Raw genomic sequence first — 20829 nt, forward strand, 5'->3', positions numbered from 1 at the left:
TATGATGGTCATCATCACACTTTTGTTTCCAGGCACAAAAATAATTTCTAAAGATGTATCAGGATCTCAGATAACTGCCTTTGTGCCCTTTATTCTGAATTCTGCTTTACTGCTGCCTCTCCTGTTCTTTCTAGGGATATCATGAATAACAAAGTGTTTTACCAGCACCCCAATCTCATGAGGGCCCTTGGAATGCATGAAACAGTGATGGAAGTCATGGTGAATGTCCTTGGAGGTGGGGAGTCCAAGGTAAACTAAAGTCTCAACTTCAGGGGTCATGTTTGCTGCAGCCTTCTGTAGTGTATGGTTGGCAGAGAGCTAGCAGAATGGTTATTTCTTTAGCTGAGTGGTGTTTAAGGAACACTGATATCCTCTCTCTCTCTCTCTCTCTCTCTCTCTCTCTCTCTCTCACACACACACACACACACACACACACACACACACACACACACACCCATCCTTGAATCTAAGGGTTGTAGTTAGCTATTTGAATTTTCCTTAATATCGAAAAAGAAATTCCTACCCTGTGCTTGGTCATTTGTTGTCTCCCAAGAGAGTCTAATTCAAGGATATTCAGCAACTTAAAAAGGGCATATCAGATTTTAAAATTAAGTCACATCCCATTGTAAGTACAAGGCATACATCTGTACTTCAGACTCAGCCATTGCTGGCATTCAGACAGCAGTTGGATACACTGGATTTTTGAGTCAAATCAGTGCGTGGGCAGGATTGTTCTGGAATGGGTTTGTGGTAAGACCCCAAAGTTAACTTTTAAGTATTTATAATTTACAACAAAGTCCACAACAACAGGATGTTTAGAAGAACATAGCAAGGAGCTCTATCATTTCATATAAACCAGCACAGTTTGATAACTTGACATGTAAAAGTCATGTCGAAATTTAAATCACACCATGTAGTCTTTACAATATAAGTAAACCTAGGTTTTCCATGCCCTATGTATAGGCAAACAAAGACCTTCACAGTGTATTGTGTTCATGAAGAAGCATGTAGAGTAAGGTAGGAGTCTTGTGTCAATGCTGACTAGATGATCTTTCTGGCCAGGACCTTCCCCAACAGAGAAGTGGTATCTAGAACAGGGAAGCTGTGGAGTCCTGGAATGTTCACAACAGCAATAATTGATGCTGATAAAAAAATATCCCATTGCGAGACTCCAAGTTCTGAACTTTCTGTAGTGTATCTTCCCCTTCAGTTCTTTAGTTCTCAACATCCATATTTTCTGAATTTTCTGAGACAGAATCAGAGGGATTATGTAGTTTCCCAGGTAGGCACAGACAATTGTATAACAGGCAGCACAAGGTGTGTCTCTTTAAGTTTGACTTCTTAGCCAGGCTCAGGCTACCTGTAAGTTAGGGCTGATTGAAGATACAGTCAGGGATGCAGGCTGGGTTTTTGAGACAGTGTCAAGGTTGATGTTTAGTATCTCAAGGACTGAGTAAATCACAGGCTACGTGTTTGAAGATTCTCAGTATCTGAGCTTGGTTTTCATGGGTGTGTATGGGTCGATAGTGTCATGGTGGCCTCACCTACTGAGCTCAATCTTATTTGTTTCAGCAACTAACTATATACTCTTTTTATAGGAGATCACCTTCCCCAAGATGGTGGCCAACTGTTGCCGTTTTCTCTGTTACTTCTGTCGTATTAGTAGGCAGAATCAGAAGGCCATGTTTGATCATCTCAGTTATTTACTGGAAAACAGCAGTGTTGGTCTTGGTAAGTTATTGTATGATATTAATTTAATCTTTAAAGGAAAAATAAGCTGTGTAGGAGTTGGAGAGATGACTTGGTGGTGAAGAGCACTTGCTGCTCCTGCAGAGGACTGGTGTTCTGCTCCTAAAACCCATATTAGGTGACTCACAGCTGCTCGTAACTACAGCTCCAAGAGACCTAATGTCTTCTTCTGGCCTCCACAGACACCGTTACTCATGCACATGTGCACACATACATAAATATAAATATGATAAATATTAGAAATAAGATGTATATTAAATTTAAATGTCTATATACAGGCAGAGGATATGAGAGAGAGGTTGAAATGGCCAATGGATGAATGAAGAGGTATTCAGTGTTACTAATCCTCAGTCAAGTACAAATTAGAACCACAGTGAGCTGCCACCTCACACCTGCTAGAATGGGTGTTTTTAACAAGGGCATAGGGAAATGGAATACCGGAATACTTATGCTGGAAATCATAATTGTTCTAGCCACTATGGAAAACAGTGTGAAGATTCTATGAAAAGTTAAAAGTAGAATTACCAGGCTTACAAAATGGTTCATTGGATAAAGTCATTGGATAAAGACACTTGCCACCAAGCCTGATGACCTGAGAGTTCTATCTCGGGGACCCATGTGGTGGATGGAGAGAACTAACTCTCAGAAGTTGTCCTCTGTATTCCACATGTGCACCATGACACGGACGTGCTAGTCTGTGTATGCATGCATACACACAAATATATAAATATAATATAAATTTAAAAATGCAATTAAAATATGATGCACCAATTTTACTTCAGTGTAAGTGCCCACAGAAAGGACAGTCAGTGAGTTAAGACACGTCTTTGCTCCCATACTCAGGGAAGTATTTCCTCAATAGCCAGGATATAAAACCAGTCCCAGTGTAAATAAACAGGTAAGGAAAATGTGGTTTATAATCAAAGTGCACTATCAGATGGAAATTTCATTAATTTTGGCAGCAGATGTCCTACAAATACATTAAATTAAGTGTTGTACACATTGAGGTGGTGCCCTGTGTTAACTCTATGTGAATCTGAAAACACGGAGTCCATGGAAGGAGACATGGAACTGTACATACCAGCCCCGAGAGAACTAGACTAGGGACATATCAGTCAAAGGTTATAAAACTTTACCATATGTGGTGGCTCATGTCTGAAATCCTAGTGCTCATGCAACTGAAGCAAGAAGATCATCATGAATTTGAGGTCAACCTGGACAACACAGTGAGTTCTAGGTCAGCCTAGGCTATGGTATAAGATCCTGTATCACCTGCACCTCAATGTAGACTTGGATACTAAGTCAAGTCTACCAATGTAGACTTAAGTAGTAGGCATATCGGTTTATTTTTCTCACCATTGTGATTACTATATAACAAAATGCAAATTAAGAAAAGGAAGAGTTTATTCTGACTCACACTTTTAGGTTCCAAAGTGTTCTTGTGGGGAAGGAATGGTGGCAGTGTCACTCTCTGATGTGGTAGAGGCTGGGAAGCAGACAGAAAGGTGGCTGCAGGCTGCACTCAGCTGTCTTTATCCTTTTTTCTTCAGTCCAAACCCTCTGTCATGGAATGGTGCTATCCATATTTAGGGTGGGTCTTCCCATTCAATTAATCCAACCTAAAATCACATTCACAGACATGCCAAGAAGTTTGCCACCTGAGAGATTTTTTTTTATATTGTCTAGTTTACAGCCATTTTAATGAGCATAACCCCCAAACACCCAAACAAGTAGTTGCTGCAGTTAACAGTACGTTATATTTTTTTTAAATCACCCAGCAGGTCTGAAGTGTTCTCACCACAAAACCTGCTAAGACTCTGAAGTCTTGCATGTTCACTCACACAACTGAGTCCTTTCACAGCCTGTACCTATTTAAATCACAATAAACATAACATATTTTTTAGTTGTCAAAGATATCTCATTGATTCAGACTAGCCAAATATACATGTCATTTAGGTATTAAGTGTAGGAAGGGTGTGTTTCCTTGCACTCTGCTCCTAGTTCCGGCAAAATCCAGGCATTATCTCCTTTTCATTTGAATTAGCTTCACCAGCTATGAGAGGGTCAACTCCCCTGGACGTGGCTGCAGCTTCGGTCATGGACAACAATGAACTTGCCCTCGCTCTCCGGGAGCCAGATCTAGAGAAGGTGAGCCATGCTCCCACCTGGAGTGTCTGTGAACTGTACCTTTGGGGTGGTTGTCTTAAGATTACTTTAGTATAAACACTTGTGCTGTAGTGATATTCATATCATAGCATAGCGTTTTATTATAGTTCTGTAAAATGTCTTATATTTTACATATTTTACTTGATTCTGTTCTCCATTCTGTAATACTGGGTGTGATGAAGATGAAGAAATTTAAGAGAGGTTGTCTCTTTACCGCAAGAATTTTCTGTGAAATAGGAATCACCTTTCAGTGACCGGTACAGTTTTATCTGTCATGAAACCTGCTCTTGTTGTTTAATAATGCGGAGTTAATGTTCCTAAGGATATTTATATGTTCCAAGGAGGATGCCAGTGAAACTGCAAGGCTGGGTGTTCTAAGCATATCTAAGCATGTGTATTGATCAGCGTGTGTGAAATGTTCTCCAACGTATGCAGAAGCCTTCCATGTGGCCATTTGTCCCTTCTCTAGAGTCCCTGTCTGTTGTTTCTTTACAGACATGGATCACCTTAAAAGAATCTCCTCATCCTCTTTCCAGACTGTTCAAAGGTTTCTGTGTCACCCAATATAAAAGTAAAAGACAGAAGTTTGCTCCAGTGCCATCCACCCGCATATTCTGTCACTGTCCAGTCCCTTCTCTTTGTTCTAGCTGCACAGATCTCATTATAGCTGAGCATGCCAGAATGTGTCCCTGTTTCAGGGCTTTTGTGCTCACCGTTCCCTCCCCCTGCTAAGTCCTTCCTTACCCCTCTTAACCTGTGGCCCTTTGCCAGATATCTTTTCATCATGACTCCAAAGTCATGTTTGTGATCAGATCTCCCAAGCCCTGCTATTTAAACTTGTAAGTCATTCCTGCTTTCTTTAGTTCTTCCTATTATTTTTATGACTTAATTTTATCTTATTGAAAGTATGTATATTTACATATTATATATCTTGTATATGTATGTAAGTATAGATTTCATTTGGTTTCTATTTATATGATCACTAATATATATGTATGAATATATATATAATGTATCAATTCATATCACATAACATTTAACAGGAAAACTTTCTGAGAAATACAGTTCCATAGCATCTTTGTGATGCAAGCATCATACAATATACCTCCCCCAAAACAAGACATTTGTGGCATCTCTAGAGGTTGTGGTCTTGGAGGACCATAATCACATATGAGTTCCATCACCAGTGGACACTGTTAGGGAGCTCACATGCAGGTTAAAAATCGCTATATTTATGTGGTTCTTAAAATCCACTCCCTACTTATATTGCTACTGGTGATGTCAGCATTTTTGCATATGCTTGCCCAGCTTCAGAGAGGATGTTGGCACTGGGGAATAGCTGTGTGTTGCTGTTACAGGTGTAAGGCAGTGAGCTCTTCCCCAGTTCCCTGACAGCCAGATCAGCATCATGAAGTTTCATGTCTCTGACTCACAGAGGAGACTTTGCTCCTATGTGTCACTTAAAATCTTTTTGTTTGTATAACCCCTTAAAATAGTTAAAATCTGAACCCTTGATCATACCAAATATAGCGGGAGAATGTGGAGCAACTGGATACCTCCACCAAGGAGCTGTTGAATGAGTGCTGTGTAATGACTCTGAAAAGCCTCCAGTCAATCAGTTTAAACATGCACTCTTTCTACTGAACTGTACATGTGGCCTTCACACTCCTAGATTTGCTCAATGGAAAGGAATCTGTCATTGTCCAAGCTAAAGCACCCACCACTGTACAGATTGCTAAGTGAAGCTGGGGACTATCCATCCATGGACAGTGGATTGCTATTCACAATACAAAATAATTCAGTATTAACTTCTACTACAATGTGACTGAATCTCAATATCATTATACCACGCAAGAGAAGCCAGGTACAGTAAGGTTCATGCCACATAATTCCATGTGTGGATATTTGTGAAAATACATGCTAAGAAAGAAAGCAGTTCATTTGGGGCTAGATATACAGGGAAAGGGACTACAAAGGGCACAGGGTACCCTGGAAGGAAGATGGAATATTATAAGGTGTTTTCAGAAATGTGCTTCTTTCGGACCACATTGAATTTGTACCTTAAGTTGACCATTCTCTTGAGCATCGCTTCCCTCCATGCTACGAACATAGAAGTTTTAGCTATAGAATTTGTTTCTAAGCTGACTAGAACTCTGTTTGTCAAGTTATTCTTGCAACCCTTTATCACCATTGGATATGGCTTCTTTGGGGATGGATTTCTTATGGCCCAATCCTTCGTGAAATGTTATGCACTGTTAGTATGCCTACAAAATGAAGTATCTTAAAAAATAAACCAGGCAGGCATTTTTTAAGCGCTAATTTCAACATCACAGAAAAGTACTCTGGTGGGCAGGCTGAGTATCTCTTGTTCACGATGTTTGAAAGCCATCGTGATTCACTGTTAATGTTTTCTGGATTACAAAAAATTAGTGTGCACAGATAATGAAATATTTGAGTCTGTGTTTTTAGTGTACCTGACCTTTGAATGTGGCCCATCATCTGAAATCAGATATAGACTTTTTTGTTTCTGATTTCATGTCAACACTAAAAATGTTGTGAATGTCACAGCTTTGGGGATTTTAGATTTTTGGATTGCAGATAGTCAGATATCAAGTTTTTATGGACACTGATTTGAGGAGCATAAATAACATACTCCAAACAGTGTACCCTGTGAGTGAGACATGTTTAATCAGAGCTGAAGAGATCTGCTTCTAAGTTAGGGTACCCTACTTACGTACCTTCTCATACCTGCCCCAGCACTGAATGGATGAATGCATCACTACTCTCCAAGATGTCTTTACATCTCAGACAGGTGTTCCTGCATTCAGATAGTTTCACAGTCCCCCTCTTTACAGGTTGAGCTGTGGGAGGATGCACTCATGTGGGTTTTAACTGGACCAGAGGTCATTGGACATTCAGAAGTATGTCAGCTATTATGACTTTTGTATGCAAAGTTTTTGAGTTATGTGGTATGGAATTCAAGAACATTATTTTCTCATAGAATTCATTCATAATTTTGGTGACTACACTTTGTTTTATGTGGTAGAGGAAGCTGCTTTTTGGTTCCCTGCTGCTCAATCCCGAAATTATCACACAAAAACCATATTATTTAAATCACTGCTTGGCCCATTAGTTCTAGCTTCTTATTGGCTAATTCTTATATCTTAATTTAGCCCACCTCCATTAAACTGTGTATCACCACGGGCTGTGGCTTAATAGGTAAAGTTCCATCCTGCTCCAGCGGGGCTACATGGCTTCTCTCTGACTCCGCCCTTCTCTCTCCTAGCATTCAGTTTAGTTTTCCCCGCCTACCTATATTCCCTGCACAGGCCCAAGACAGTTTCTTTATTAACCAATGGTATTCACAGCATACAGAGGAGAACCCTGTATCAGTTTTATTTCAGTATGTCTCACAACTAAAGTTTAACTAGAGAAAATTTATGTCAGTTATCACAATGTTCAAGAGAATTGCAAAAAGGGATATATTTGTTAGGGCTGGAAAAATGGCTCAGTGGGTAAGAGTGATTGTTGCTCTTCTAGAGGACTCAGATTCTGTTCCCATCACCCACATTAAGTTAACAGCTGCCTACAGCTCCAGCTCAAGGAGATCCAATGCTCTCCTCTACCTTCTCTGGGCACCTGCACTCATGTACACATTCATACACAGAAATAAATAAAATGCATGAGTTTGAAACAACCCCTGGATAATCTCATTCTCTAGACTTAGTATAGGCTCAAGTTACTTCCAAGAGAATGCTAACCTCTTGCTTATCACTTATTTGTAGGTAGTTCGTTATCTGGCCGGCTGTGGGCTGCAGAGCTGTCAGATGCTGGTGTCTAAAGGTTACCCTGACATTGGGTGGAATCCAGTTGAAGGAGAGAGATACCTTGACTTTCTCAGATTTGCTGTCTTCTGTAACGGTAGGCCATAACCACTTGAAGACTCGTAAAACTGTGTGAAAATAATGGTTCTGGGGCTAGAGAGATGGCTCAGTGGTTATGATCACTTACCTGACCCTGTAAAGGACCCAAGTCTAGTTTCTAGCATCCATATTGGACAGCTCACAACTCCCTGTAACCCCCTTATGGGGCATCTGCATTTTCATGTGCACACAGATGTATGTATATATGCTTAATTAAAAATAAAAATAGTATTTTTTTAAAAAATGAAAAGGAAATAAGTGTTCATCATAGCATTTTCATAAAGAAAGTGAATAGAAAAATGTATATTTTATTTAATAGTTTTCTTTTCACAGCAATAACTCATACTACATATTTTATGTGGATCATAATTTCATTGTTTAACTTGAAATCTGCATGTACCTTCTAGAATATTTTGCAATTGGGTCTTAAGGGTTGAGATTTCAATGTCTTCTCCCATATGTGACACCAACCAGGAAATAAAGAGTGAGAGCTATGATATAGCCGGAGGTAAAATTCCCTTCAAGTCCCTCTCTAACAGCCCATAATAGCCAGCTTGGCCCAGGTCCCAATCATCCTCTAAAGACTCCCAAAGCAGCAGTGCCTCGTGGGGACAAGTGTCCAGGCATGCAAGTCTCTGAGGGTCCTTCAACATGCAGACCATAACAATGCATAAAAAATAGTTGTGATGTGTGTTGAGTGTTGAATTTATGGGCAGGTGACATGGCTCAGTGGATAAGTGTACTTGCTGCCAAGACTGGCCTCTTGACTTTAACCCCTGAAACCCACAGGGTAGAAAGAGGGAAACCATTTCTGCAAGCTGTTCTCTGGCTTCCATGTGGTGTATGCACTGATTTTCCAACCCCCATAAATAAATGTAATTTAAAAGCCGATTTACTAATATAGTGTATTTCTAAGGTATACCTGTTTCTTTAAATGAGAAATATTTATGGTCCCTGGAAGTCTTATATTTTGTTTACGTTACTCCTTTGACTGCAGGGGAGAGTGTGGAAGAGAATGCAAACGTCGTGGTGAGGTTGCTCATCAGGAGGCCCGAGTGCTTTGGTCCTGCCTTGAGAGGGGAAGGTGGCAATGGCCTCCTTTCAGCCATGGAAGAAGCCATAAAAATAGCTGAGGATCCTTCTAGAGATGGCCCCTCCCCAACCAGTGGATCCAGCAAAACCCTGTAGGTATACCATGCACACCCTCAGCAAATGCTATCACCCCACCAAGGTTGACCACTTGTATTTGACATTCTGCTAATGATCGTTTACTACCTGCCACTGAAAACTAAGTGTCTTAGACAAAAAGGATATGGAGTTGGCTGTTGGAATAGGCTGAATGAACCAAGGGGTAAGCTGGAGAGAGTGTGTGGATTTAGGAGATGCATTTTGTGGGTATTTTAGGGCTAGCTAGGCAAATAACACAGTTTAGAAGCTTATATACTTGACATTGGGACATAATATTGTCATCTACAAGGTGTTGGCCACATTTATATCTATTCTAGAATAATGCAGCCCACAGGGCAGGGAAAAGGTCAGCAATAAGCACATAGTATAGATGATGGGAGGTAAGCCTCTGAAACTGGAGTCAGGTCCAGTGGCAGTGAGATAATTTGGTTGTGTGTGTGTGTACATATCTTCTTGTATAGGGGCCAGAAGGAGGTATTATTTGTTTTGCTCTGTAACTTTTTACCTTATTCTATGAGACAGAGTCACTCATTGAATAGGAAGTTGGCTGGCAGCTCACAAGCCCTAGCAATTTTCCTGAACCTGCTCCTCCCCCAGCACTTGGGTTATAGGCATGTATGACCATTGACCATGCCTAGCATTTTATGTGAATCCTGGTGATTTGAACTGAGGTCCTTATGCTTGTGATGCAAGTTCTCTTTCCTGCTGAGCCATTTCTGCAGCCTCCCAAGATGAGTTCTTATCATGTTATCAGATAGAGAAAGAGACCTTTGGTGAGGGAATGGGGATTCAGCAAGGTCAGTATGATGAGAACATCCAGAAAAGCAGGCATAATTCTGAGGAGGAGACAGATAATGTGGCAGAAGATATTGATGCTGGTTTCTAGTAGGGCCCTAAGACAACACAGATGGGCATGTGTCATGTGTGTCCTTACTGTTATAGTTTTTAATTTGTGAAGGTGAATGTTCTCTGAGGGGATCAAATACTCACACTGCTAGTGCATATGTAAAGATAAAACCTGGACTCAGAGGGGACAGACTTGCAAGTAAGGAAACCTTATTCCTTCCACAGGTACAGAACTTATGTGTTTAGCTGGTAGACATTTGGTTAAGTCAATCCTTAGCTGATCTCACAGTGGGAAATACATTCAGAGAGCTCAGGCCAGGACCATGTTAGTCAGTGTGCACCCAAGAGCTTGAGAACTCCCTTATGGCTATATAAGGCTACTCACTGTTACTCTGTAAACTGTTGAGTCCAGCTGAAAACACCTCCTTCAGTCTACCCAAAAGGAAGGATATGTTCATAGTTGCATTTTATCATCAAGATAATGGGATGTTTGCAGAAAGAAAATCTTGAGGAGGTAGAGAAAGAAGCAGACTAGATTATCTGTGAGTGATGGAATGAGAGTAGAGCGATTGATTTAGGATAATTGAATAAATGAAGTAACAGTTCTAAATGTTACTCTAGACCAACGAGTTATACATGGGATCTGACATATGTTATCATATATGATGTCTTTGGTTACCCTTTCTCTATTTGAGTGCTACTTAAAAAAAAAACTCTTAAACTTATTTCATGATAGTCTTTCCACCACTTCTTTTGTTAATATGCTGTCTCTTATTAGAAATAAACACTGTATATATCCATATATATGGCATATATTTATACATATCATATACATATATATGTTGTATATGTGTATGCACTTCTCTATATATGGTATAAAAAGCAAAAAGGGACTATTTGGGAGGAGCAGGGTCATGGGAGAATGAATATGAAAAATGTATAAATGTTGTACATGTGTGAAAATACCATAATGAAAGCTGTTTGTTTGTAAACTGACTCAAAAGATTAAGAGGACAAAGGAGCCAAGGGTTGGAGAGATGGTTTGCTGGTTAAGAGCTCTTGCTGTTCTTTCAGAGACCTCATGTATTTGGTACTCAGTACCCAAATCAAGCAGCTCGCAACTATATGTAATTCAAGTTTTGGGGCAACTGACACCTTCTTCTGGCCTTCAAGGACATTGCAGTCATGCAAACATAAATAAACATACACATACTCACAAAAAGAAAATAAAATCTTTAAGGTTTAAAAAAAGAAAATGATCAGACTCTATCAAATGAACCATTCTCCCCCTTTCCCTTGGCAGAAATCTTAATATGCCCTTGCAATGTGTTCTTGGTAATAGAGCCCAATTCTGATCCTTAACTCTTTGTTATTTTGTGTGGAAAATGTTTCTCTGGTGTATATGAGATGTGTGAAAGTACTGGTAGGAAAAGGGTATCCCCTTTCCTCTGAGCACTGCACCATCATTTAAATACTTTCTGTTTCTTTTGGGAAAAAAATCCCCAAAAGTGATACAGAGGAGGAGGAAGATGACACCATCCATATGGGGAATGCCATCATGACCTTCTATGCAGCTTTGATTGACTTGCTCGGTCGCTGTGCTCCTGAAATGCACGTGAGTCTATATGGGGACTGGAGGGCAGCAATCCTGATATAGCCATCAATACTAAAACATCATAGGTGGCAGAGCTCACAGCCACATCCTGAACTGGTAATATTCAGGCTCCATTAAAATTAATAGCTGTGGCCTAACTGCTGAACAAGTGTTTGTTTAGTTAGAAATGTCTCATTGGCTATAAAAATTAGTAGTGAGATTTTCAGTACAAGTCATTAATGGAAGATGTAGTCACCCATATGTTTTTAAAACTCATGTGGCCTCCTTGCCTTTTAAGAAGAGAATATATTTTCCCTGTTTAGTTTCTTCTCTGATGGGAAACCACTGCTTCCACCAATAATGGATTCCTTTCATATAATGCTTATCTCTGCCTGAGTAGAGCTGGACAATATTGATTTCAAAACTGTAAGGCAGACATAATTGTTGAGAGCCCATATGGGTAGCATCCCTGTCATGTCCAGAAAAACTGATTTCACAGCAGTCTCTTGGTTTCTGGTTCATAGAAGCATACTACCCCATCTTCTACAGTGTTCCCGGAGCCTTGAGTGTAAAGGTTGTTTTACAAATGTCCCATATGGGGGTGGGTACTCCTCAGTCACTTATTCTCTGTTCTTTGATTGGCTGTGGCTCTCTGTAATAGCTTCCAAACTCCTGATGCCCCACCTCGAGCTGATGACCTATTGGTAGTTGATGGTTATTAGGGGAAAGAAAGTCACTTTTCTTTGGGAGCTGGCAAAAAGGCTTGACATGATTTTGTGGATGACCCTACACCCTTGCACATATAGGCAACACAAATTTGATTAAGTGGGTTATTAAGTTTTTAAGGAGACGTGTACTTGTAAGACATGTTAGATGGGACATAGGGAGTTTGTAGAATGGAGTTGATGGTGAATTATTATTGACACATTATACACATGTATAAAGTGTTAAGTAAACCTGCAAGTCAGTTTCTGAGCTGGAAAAAACATGAAGCCAGAGCAGATGGCTTGCAGCAACCTCATCTCCCTACCCTTGGTACCTATGCTTGTTTTTAGTTGTTATTTTGTGGTCTTTCTTTTAAGCTCATATGATAAAACCTACTTGAGTTTCTCTCCTTTTATAACCAGAGAAGAACCACAGAATAGAGAACTGTTAGAATGTTAGAAAATATAGAATCATTTTTTAAACTTATTTTTATTGATTAATTACTTAATGTTTCCCAACCTGATCACAATTTACCCTCCCTCCCTCCTTTCCTCCTAGGTTTTCTGCTTCCTCCCCAACCTCACCTCTTCACCCCCCTGCATGCCTCCTCCTTTCTCTTCAGAAAAGGGCAGCCCTCTCACGGATATCAGCCAGCCATGGTATATCAAGTTGTAGTAAGAGTAGGTACCTACTCTCCTATTAAGATGAGGCAACCCAGTAGGAGGAAAGAGTCTCAAAAGCAGGTAACAGAGTCACAGATCCCCTACTCCCATTAGGAGTCCCACAAGAAGACCAAACTACACAACTATAATATATATGCAGAGGGCTTAGGTCAGTTCCATGCAAGCTCTCTGGCTGGTGGTTCAGTTTCGGTGAGTACCTATGAGCACAGGTTATTTGATTCTGTGATTTTCTTGTGGTGTCCTTGAACCCTCTGGCTCTCACCATCCTTTCTTGCCCTCTTCCACAGGATTCCCTGAGCTCTTCTGCCTAATGTTTGGCTATAGGGCTCTGCATCTTTTTCCATCTGTTACTAAGTGAAGTCTCTCTGGTGGCCGTTGACTTAGACAACAATATATGAGTATAGCAGAATATCATTGGGAATTATTCCATTGACTTTTTGACATTCATATTTGATTCTATCCTAGGTCTGGGCTGTCTAGTTTCTGGGTCCTGGCCCTCTCAGTAGTGTTAGGTGTAGGTTCTCTCTCATGATATAGGTCTCAAGTTGAACTGGTCATTGGTTGGCCATTTCCATAATTTCTGTGCCACCTTTACTCTAATTTCTTGTAGGCAAGAAAAATTGTTGGCCAAAGGTTATGTGGCTCAGCTGGGGTCTCAGTCCCTCTACTCTAAGTCTTACCTGGGTCCAGAAGATGGCCAGTTCAGGCTCCATGTCCCCATTCCCAGGAGTCTTAACTAAAGTCTCCATTGCACTAGGTTTTTAGCTTTTCACAGAGATGCTCCTGATTCCAGTTGTCTTTTCCAGTACTCTCTCCCTCCATCCTCCCCTACTCGATCCCTCCTGTTCCCATGCCAATCTACCCATTCAGACCCCATCAACTTGTGATGAGAATGTCTATTCTATTTCTCTGTCACAGTGAGATTAATTATCTTCCCCTGAGGCCTCCTTGGAAGAGTAAGAGTCTTATTTTCAACCCAGTCAATGCTGATGATGTGATTTTTTTTTCACTTTGGTACCTGGGAATGGATGATAGAAGATCTATGTGCTGGAAATGACTGCAGACAAAACACAGATGCTCACACAGTTTGTACCTTTGACTGTCTCAGAGGAACTAAGAAAGACATTATAATACTACATAGAAGCTTTTAGTGTTACTATCATGCCCATCTTAAAGGTCTGGAAACACTAAAACAGATCCATAATGACCCACCATGCCTCTTCTGAAGTTCATCTCTTTTTATGGTTATTAGTTGAGCCCTCTACTAGGCTATGAATATGACTTGCTTTTCCTGCCTTGTGGTAAAGGTGACAGATGCTAAGTCTGGCTCTAGAGAGCTGTGACTTATTCCAGAAACCCTCTGAGACTCTTGACTATCCTGATCCACAGGCATCATGTGCACTTCCTCAGCCAGAAGTCTTAAATGGAAGACCCCCCTCCTCCAAGAATCAGTGTGGAAATTGGGTTGGATATAAAACTAATTCCCAATCTAAAGAACATAAAGAGGCTAAATAAATCACAAATATTAGTTTATTTTCAGTGTCTAGAAATAGCGACAGCTTTATTTTGTTATTTCTCTGGTTATTGGCAGGTATATGTGATTTTAGGGGGCAATTGTTTTTAAACTTATCTGATTTTCAGTTTGTTTTGGTATCCCAAACATTATTAAAAAATATAGTTCTTTTGGGTAAACCAGGTATATACCTAGTGTTTCTTCTTATTTGTGGGAACTGTAAAATGTGGAACTATAAGGTATTTCTTCTTATTTATGGGAACTGGAGACATGGCTCAGTAGTTAAGAGCACTGCTTGCTCTTCCAAAGGTCATGAGTTCAATTTCCAGCAACCACATGGTGTCTCACAACCATCTGTAAAGAGATCTGGTGCCCTCTTGAGGAAGAGACCTAGTCAGTTGTCCTCATCATCTTAGATCATGAAACCAAGTATGGACAAGTTCAACGGAACCACCATATGCTTCAGCATTGCCAGGGCATAAATTTCATTTCAAATTTCAAGATGTGATTGCCTGCCTGTGTGTCTGAGATGACAGTTTCTGAGAGATGGCTAACTTTATGCCTATTCAGGAAAGACAAGTTCTTTAAATCTGGATTCTCACGGTTTAAGTTTCCTAACAGAACTATAGAGTCCACAGCTGGTTCTAAGCTTGCTTTATCCTCTTCCTGTTTAGTTGATTCATGCTGGAAAGGGAGAAGCCATTCGAATCAGGTCAATTTTGCGATCCCTGATTCCCCTGGGAGACTTGGTGGGCGTAATCAGCATTGCATTTCAGATGCCAACAATAGCCAAAGGTAAGACGAGCTTCCACCCTGTGTAACTCAGGACTGGAAGGACAGTGATTTGTGAACATTTCATCAGTGCTTGACATCCTGTCTCCCCACCTTCCTTCAGTTAGATGCATCCAGTCCTGTGTGTTGGAGGAGGTGGGAACAGTAGACTATGGTAGCACATCGGTGGGTTTTGAGTCCTAGGCAGTTGTGATTATATTAAAACCATTGTTAAAGAGCAGCTGAGCTCAACCCTGGGGCCCACATGGTGGAAGGAGAGGACTGACTCCTGCAAGGTATCTTCTGACCTCTGCTTGAATGGATAAATAAACAAATATTAAAACAATTTTTAAAGTAAAATAAAATTAATGTCAACTTGGATGAGTGTTTGAAAAGTAAAGAATTGTTTGAGTCTCTGAGTGGCTCCATTTTTGTTTAAGAATAAAACTAGATGGTAAAATAGTAGAACCCTGAGACCTTAAATTCCAATAATGTGTGTTTTGTTTTTTAAAGGAGACTGAGATGGGAATTTTACATTATTTATTTAAAAAAATATCCCATGAAATGTAAATAAACTGGAAATCAAATCAACCCAGGTTGAATGTTAAACTTATTTTGATAACTTCGAATTCAACTCTGCCAGTCACTAGGTCGAGAACTTGGACAAGTTCCTTACCCCTCCTGAAAGTCAATTCTCACTGCCTGGTAAATGAGCATCCTGACACTCACCTTACATGTAGATCATAGAATTTGTCTGTTATCCCTCATGGAGAGACCTCTCAGTTCTAGAATGTTTGAAGGAAATCAGTCAATGTTGACTGATTTTTCTTAACTCAGAATGAATCCACATATTCTCATTTCTTGCAGAAACAAAAGCAAAACTTCTTCTTCACAGTAACATATCTTTTGACTTATTATTTTAAAGTCAAGGCATTTTCAAAATATATCTGTTGGATTAATTCAGCAACATTTGTTTCTCTGCCCTCAGTAGTCATGCAATTCAAAGACAACACAATATTCCATCTTTACGTGGCTTTATTTTAAACTCTATTTCTTTCATTTTTATTTTTAAATTTTGGTGTTTTGAGACTAAGTTTCTCTATGTATCTTTGGCTTTCCTGGCACTCTGTAGACCAGGTTATCCTTGAACTCACAGAGGTCCACCTGCCTCTGCTTCTCAAGTGTTGGGATTAAAGATGTGTGCCACCACACCCAACTATTCTCTTTCTTTCTTTTTTATTTTAAGGACTTTATCCTTTTTCTTTTCTCTCACAAGCTTACATATATTTTTAAACACACTGTAAACCATTTAGAGGTTTTCTTTGTCTTTGAATCTATCTTTACTGTTTATCTCCCTTTTTATGACCACATGAGTCTTTATTTAGTATTAGTTATATTAGAGATTTTTTATGATAATAAACAGGAACTAATAAGTGTTATTTTTAAATTTTAATTATTTATTTATTTGAAATATTATGTATTCATTTTCAGGGTAGGAATATAAAATTCCATTCATTGACTCAGAGTGAGAAGTTATTTCAGGCTGGTGATGGTCATGTGTCCTCCTTTCCTGTTTTGTTTCCTTCAACATTACATCAGTGTGAAAAATTCTGTGATACCATTCATAGATTCTTACTGTATGTTACCAGAACCCATTTGACATAATTATGTTATGGTGAAATAGGAAGCAAATAAGCTCCCATTGACACACAGTCCAATAATTCTTCATACTAATGGTTCCTAACCTTTGTACTTAAGAAATTACTATAAAGAATTCATTCATCTACATAGACTTCAAGCATTGGTTATTGAAAGAGAAAATGGCATGACTCTCAAATATGTTATAATTAATAAAGTTGACTTCATATGAAATCCATGCTGGTTTAACAGTATTGATTTATTTACTATTTATTACTATTATTACTTATTTATTATTATTTTATTTTTATTTATTTATATTATTTTATACAAATAATAAATTTACATTTATTCTTATTACGTATTATTATTTATTATTACTGTGTAATTATAATCTTTATTGTGGTATTTTACTTATAATTATTATCTAAACCATATTTGTGGGAAAATACCTTGACTATGACATGGTAGAGCAAGAGTGTCTTAGAGTTTCTATTACTGTGAGGAGACACCACGACTATGGCAACTCTTATAAAGGAAAACATTTCTTTGGGGCTGACTTACAGTTTCAGGCATTTAGTCCATTATCTTGGCGAGAAGTATGGCGGCATGCAGGCAGACATGGTGCTGGGAGGAGCTGAGAGGTCTTCATCTTGATCCACAGGTAGCAACAGGAGACTGCCACACTAGGCCTAACTTGAGCATATAAGACTTCAGAACCTATAGTGACACACTTCCTCCAACAAGGCCACACCTACTCTAACAAGGCCACACCTCCTAAAAGTGCCACTTCATATAGGTCAAGCATTTAAGCATATGAGTCTATGCGGGCCATTCCTCTTCAAACCACCACAATGAGTTTAAAGGGATAGTTCTTAACAAGGGTAGAAATATGTGCTGCTTATTTTTAACTTTTCATGGTATCCACTCTACATTTTACCAGATCTATCCATTGCCTTCTGTTTCATTCTTGGCATCTGCCAGATACTATGCTTTTACAAGTGAACAAATCAATACCCAAATGACATGTAAATGATCTTAGGTTCAAATTGCACTGCCCTAGCTCTCCAGTCATTCACACACACACACCACACACACACACACACTTGTGTGAGGGTAGTAAAACAGGGAAACGTTGCATTAATATACTTGATTTGAAATATGACATGGTTGGCAAAAGGCCAAATGTCATCAACCCACATATGGCCAGACCATTGACACCAACATGTCACCTTCTCTCTTGTAGATGGGAAGGTGGTGGAGCCTGACATGTCTGCGGGGTTTTGCCCAGATCACAAGGCAGCCATGGTTTTGTTCCTTGACAGGGTCTATGGAATTGAGGTGCAAGATTTCCTCCTCCATCTCCTTGAGGTTGGCTTTCTGCCAGATCTCCGAGCTGCTGCCTCTCTAGACACGGTATGATATGGAAAGTCAACGTGTACCCTTGACTCTCAAACTCTGAAGTGTGTCTCATGGTGCTCATCCATCCGCTCATTACCAACATTTACTGCATCCCTGTGTTATTTTCAGGCAAGCAGTGAGTGATTAGAAAGTCAAATAGACCCTGGCCAAAGGAAATTCACTGGCTAGGGAGCTACTGGCACGAAGGGTTGACTAGAAATCTGGTGAGGCGCTGTGGGATCCAAGAGGTTCATCTGTGCTTAACTTAGGAGGTCATAGGGGTGTCTATTAATGTCTATCCATTATGATTCTCTAAATTGTACTAGAGTTAGAGAGATGGCTCAATTGATAAAGTGCTTGCCACATAAACCTGAGTTTATCCTCCAGAACCAAGTAAAAAAATCCTAGCATGGTAGTCTACACATAAGTGTGTGTGTGAGCATGCACATACACATGTGTGTATGTATGTATGTGTGTGTGTGTGTGTGTGTGAAAGAGAGAGAGAGAGAGAGAGAGAGAGAGAGAGAGAGAGAAAGAGTGTATAAAATCTAAGTACTGGATGGTAGAGACAGGAGAATTCATGGAGATTATTGGCTAGCTAGTCTAGCTGAATCAGTAAATATCAGGTTCAGTGAGAGACCCTAACACAAAAAAGAAGGTAGAGAGATTAAGAAATATACCTGCCAGAGAATACTTGTCTCACCACATATGTATATATAAGTGCTCACAGACATACAGACATGTGTCTATATATACAAAGAACAAAATAATATATAAATAAATACATTTACCTATGCACTTTTGCTGCCTTTTGAAAGCAATGAGTGGTAAGGCAGTTGAGTGGCATCCTTGAGTTACCTTTCTCTTAGTACTTATTGGGTAGTATGTTAAGTGGCCCCATAGAAGATCTGTCATTATTGGTGTCAGGCTAGTGTCTAAAACATTTTGGAGGAAAGTGGAACACAAATTCCATCAAAATTGTCCTGATTTATTTATTTATTTACTTATCAATTAAATTAGCCCCTTTAATCTCATGGACAGTTAGATCTTGAGTTAAGAAATTCACAGCTGCACAATCATAAAAACAAGATGGAAGTTTTATCTTCTTTGACATTCTGCATCTGAGGAGTAGTGATGTCAACATAGTTATGCAATGGACTCCTTGATGATTGACACATGTAGACATGAATAAAAGTATGAGTGACATTAATTGGTTGAATTAAGATTATGTGTGCAAATCTGAGATCAGATATGCAAAATATGCAAATCTGTTCATTTCTTTCTGCCCCCAAGGAAATGCTCATTGACATCTTCCACTACCACCCACCCTTCTGAAGTTCAAGTCTTTTCAGAGCTCCCTTGCTCCAGGTCAAGGTCATAATATCCCTCCAGGTTGGATAGGGCTATTTACTAAGTGCTGGATACCATCACAGATGTTAGGGGAAATGATATTATCATAACTTAACCTTGAGCTTGGATTTCCTGGCCCCTCGAGAAGGCAGATACTGTTGCACTCAGTTTAGTCTACTTATGAACCATCTGTTGTAATAGGAGCAGCAGGGCTGCGTCCCCGGCACCCAGCCGCCCACATGGCTAGCTTATGCCCCGAAATAATTACATGGAAACTGTATTCTTTTAAACACTGCCTGGCCCATTAGTTCCAGCCTCTTATTGGCTAGCTCTTACATATCGATCTAACTCATTTTTAATATCCCTGTAACACCACGAGGTGTCTTACCAGGGAAAATCTTAACCTGCGTCTGTGTCTGGTAGGAGAATCATGGCGACTCCTTGACTCAGCTTCTTTCTCCCAGCATTCTGTTCTGTTTATTCTGCCTACCTAATTTTCTGTCCTATTAAAGGGCCAAGGCAGTCTCTTTATTTAACCAATGAAATTAACACAAAACAGAAGACTCTATCCCATCAAACCATCAATAGTTGAAGGTTTTAAGTCCTGAAGATCACATGAGCTATGGGTAAAAGTGGATCTAAGGCCTTCATTTCCAGATACCCTGCTGTTATTATTTCCAGATAGGAAGGTTATCTGGCAATGTGTTGAGTCCTTTGCTGATCATACAAGGCTGTGTCCTCTTCTTCCTCTCTAGGCTGCACTAAGTGCTACAGACATGGCCTTGGCCCTCAATCGGTACCTGTGCACAGCTGTCCTGCCTTTGTTAACGAGATGTGCTCCCCTGTTTGCTGGAACAGAGCACCATGCTTCCCTCATTGACTCTCTGTTGCATACTGTATATAGACTGTCTAAGGGATGCTCCCTCACTAAAGCTCAGCGTGACTCCATAGAAGTGTGCCTGCTCTCTATATGTGGGTAAGTGGATGACTTTCTGTGTCAGTTTTCTTTATGCCATGACCCTCTTTTAATTATTATGAAATTTTCAAGGTTTATATATCCACAATTAATTTTTATTGTCCAATATATGGATGTCTGAGTCTTGGGGTTGTCTCCATTGTTATAATTGACCTTGTTCCAACAGCCAACTACGACCTTCTATGATGCAACACCTACTCAGAAGGCTGGTATTTGACGTTCCACTGTTGAATGAGCATGCAAAGATGCCTCTTAAGGTAAATACTAGGAATTCTTGGCACTGTGTGGTCCCTAGTTCCTTGAGTTGACTTCTTCTTACTAATTAT

The 20829-nt window shown here is 39.8% G+C and overlaps 1 protein-coding gene across 8 annotated transcripts in view; it reads left to right on the plus strand.

The window, feature by feature from the left end:
- The window catches only part of Ryr2 (ryanodine receptor 2), a 570252-nt gene that overhangs the window by 393279 nt on the left and 156144 nt on the right, over nucleotides 1–20829 (plus strand). For all 8 annotated transcript variants that reach the window (XM_041630688.1, XM_041630687.1, XM_041630690.1 and 5 more), the window contains 10 exons: nucleotides 135–249; nucleotides 1599–1731; nucleotides 3794–3897; nucleotides 7701–7836; nucleotides 8836–9022; nucleotides 11382–11487; nucleotides 15042–15162; nucleotides 18023–18192; nucleotides 20283–20503; nucleotides 20670–20760. In XM_041630688.1, coding sequence (XP_041486622.1) covers nucleotides 135–249; nucleotides 1599–1731; nucleotides 3794–3897; nucleotides 7701–7836; nucleotides 8836–9022; nucleotides 11382–11487; nucleotides 15042–15162; nucleotides 18023–18192; nucleotides 20283–20503; nucleotides 20670–20760 — 1384 coding nt within the window. The remainder of the gene's footprint in view (nucleotides 1–134; nucleotides 250–1598; nucleotides 1732–3793; nucleotides 3898–7700; nucleotides 7837–8835; nucleotides 9023–11381; nucleotides 11488–15041; nucleotides 15163–18022; nucleotides 18193–20282; nucleotides 20504–20669; nucleotides 20761–20829) is intronic.

This window comes from Microtus oregoni, unplaced genomic scaffold (genome assembly GCF_018167655.1).
Source record: "Microtus oregoni isolate MIOR12 unplaced genomic scaffold, Mior012 000035F_ref0000213, whole genome shotgun sequence".
Lineage (NCBI taxonomy): Eukaryota > Metazoa > Chordata > Mammalia > Rodentia > Cricetidae > Microtus > Microtus oregoni.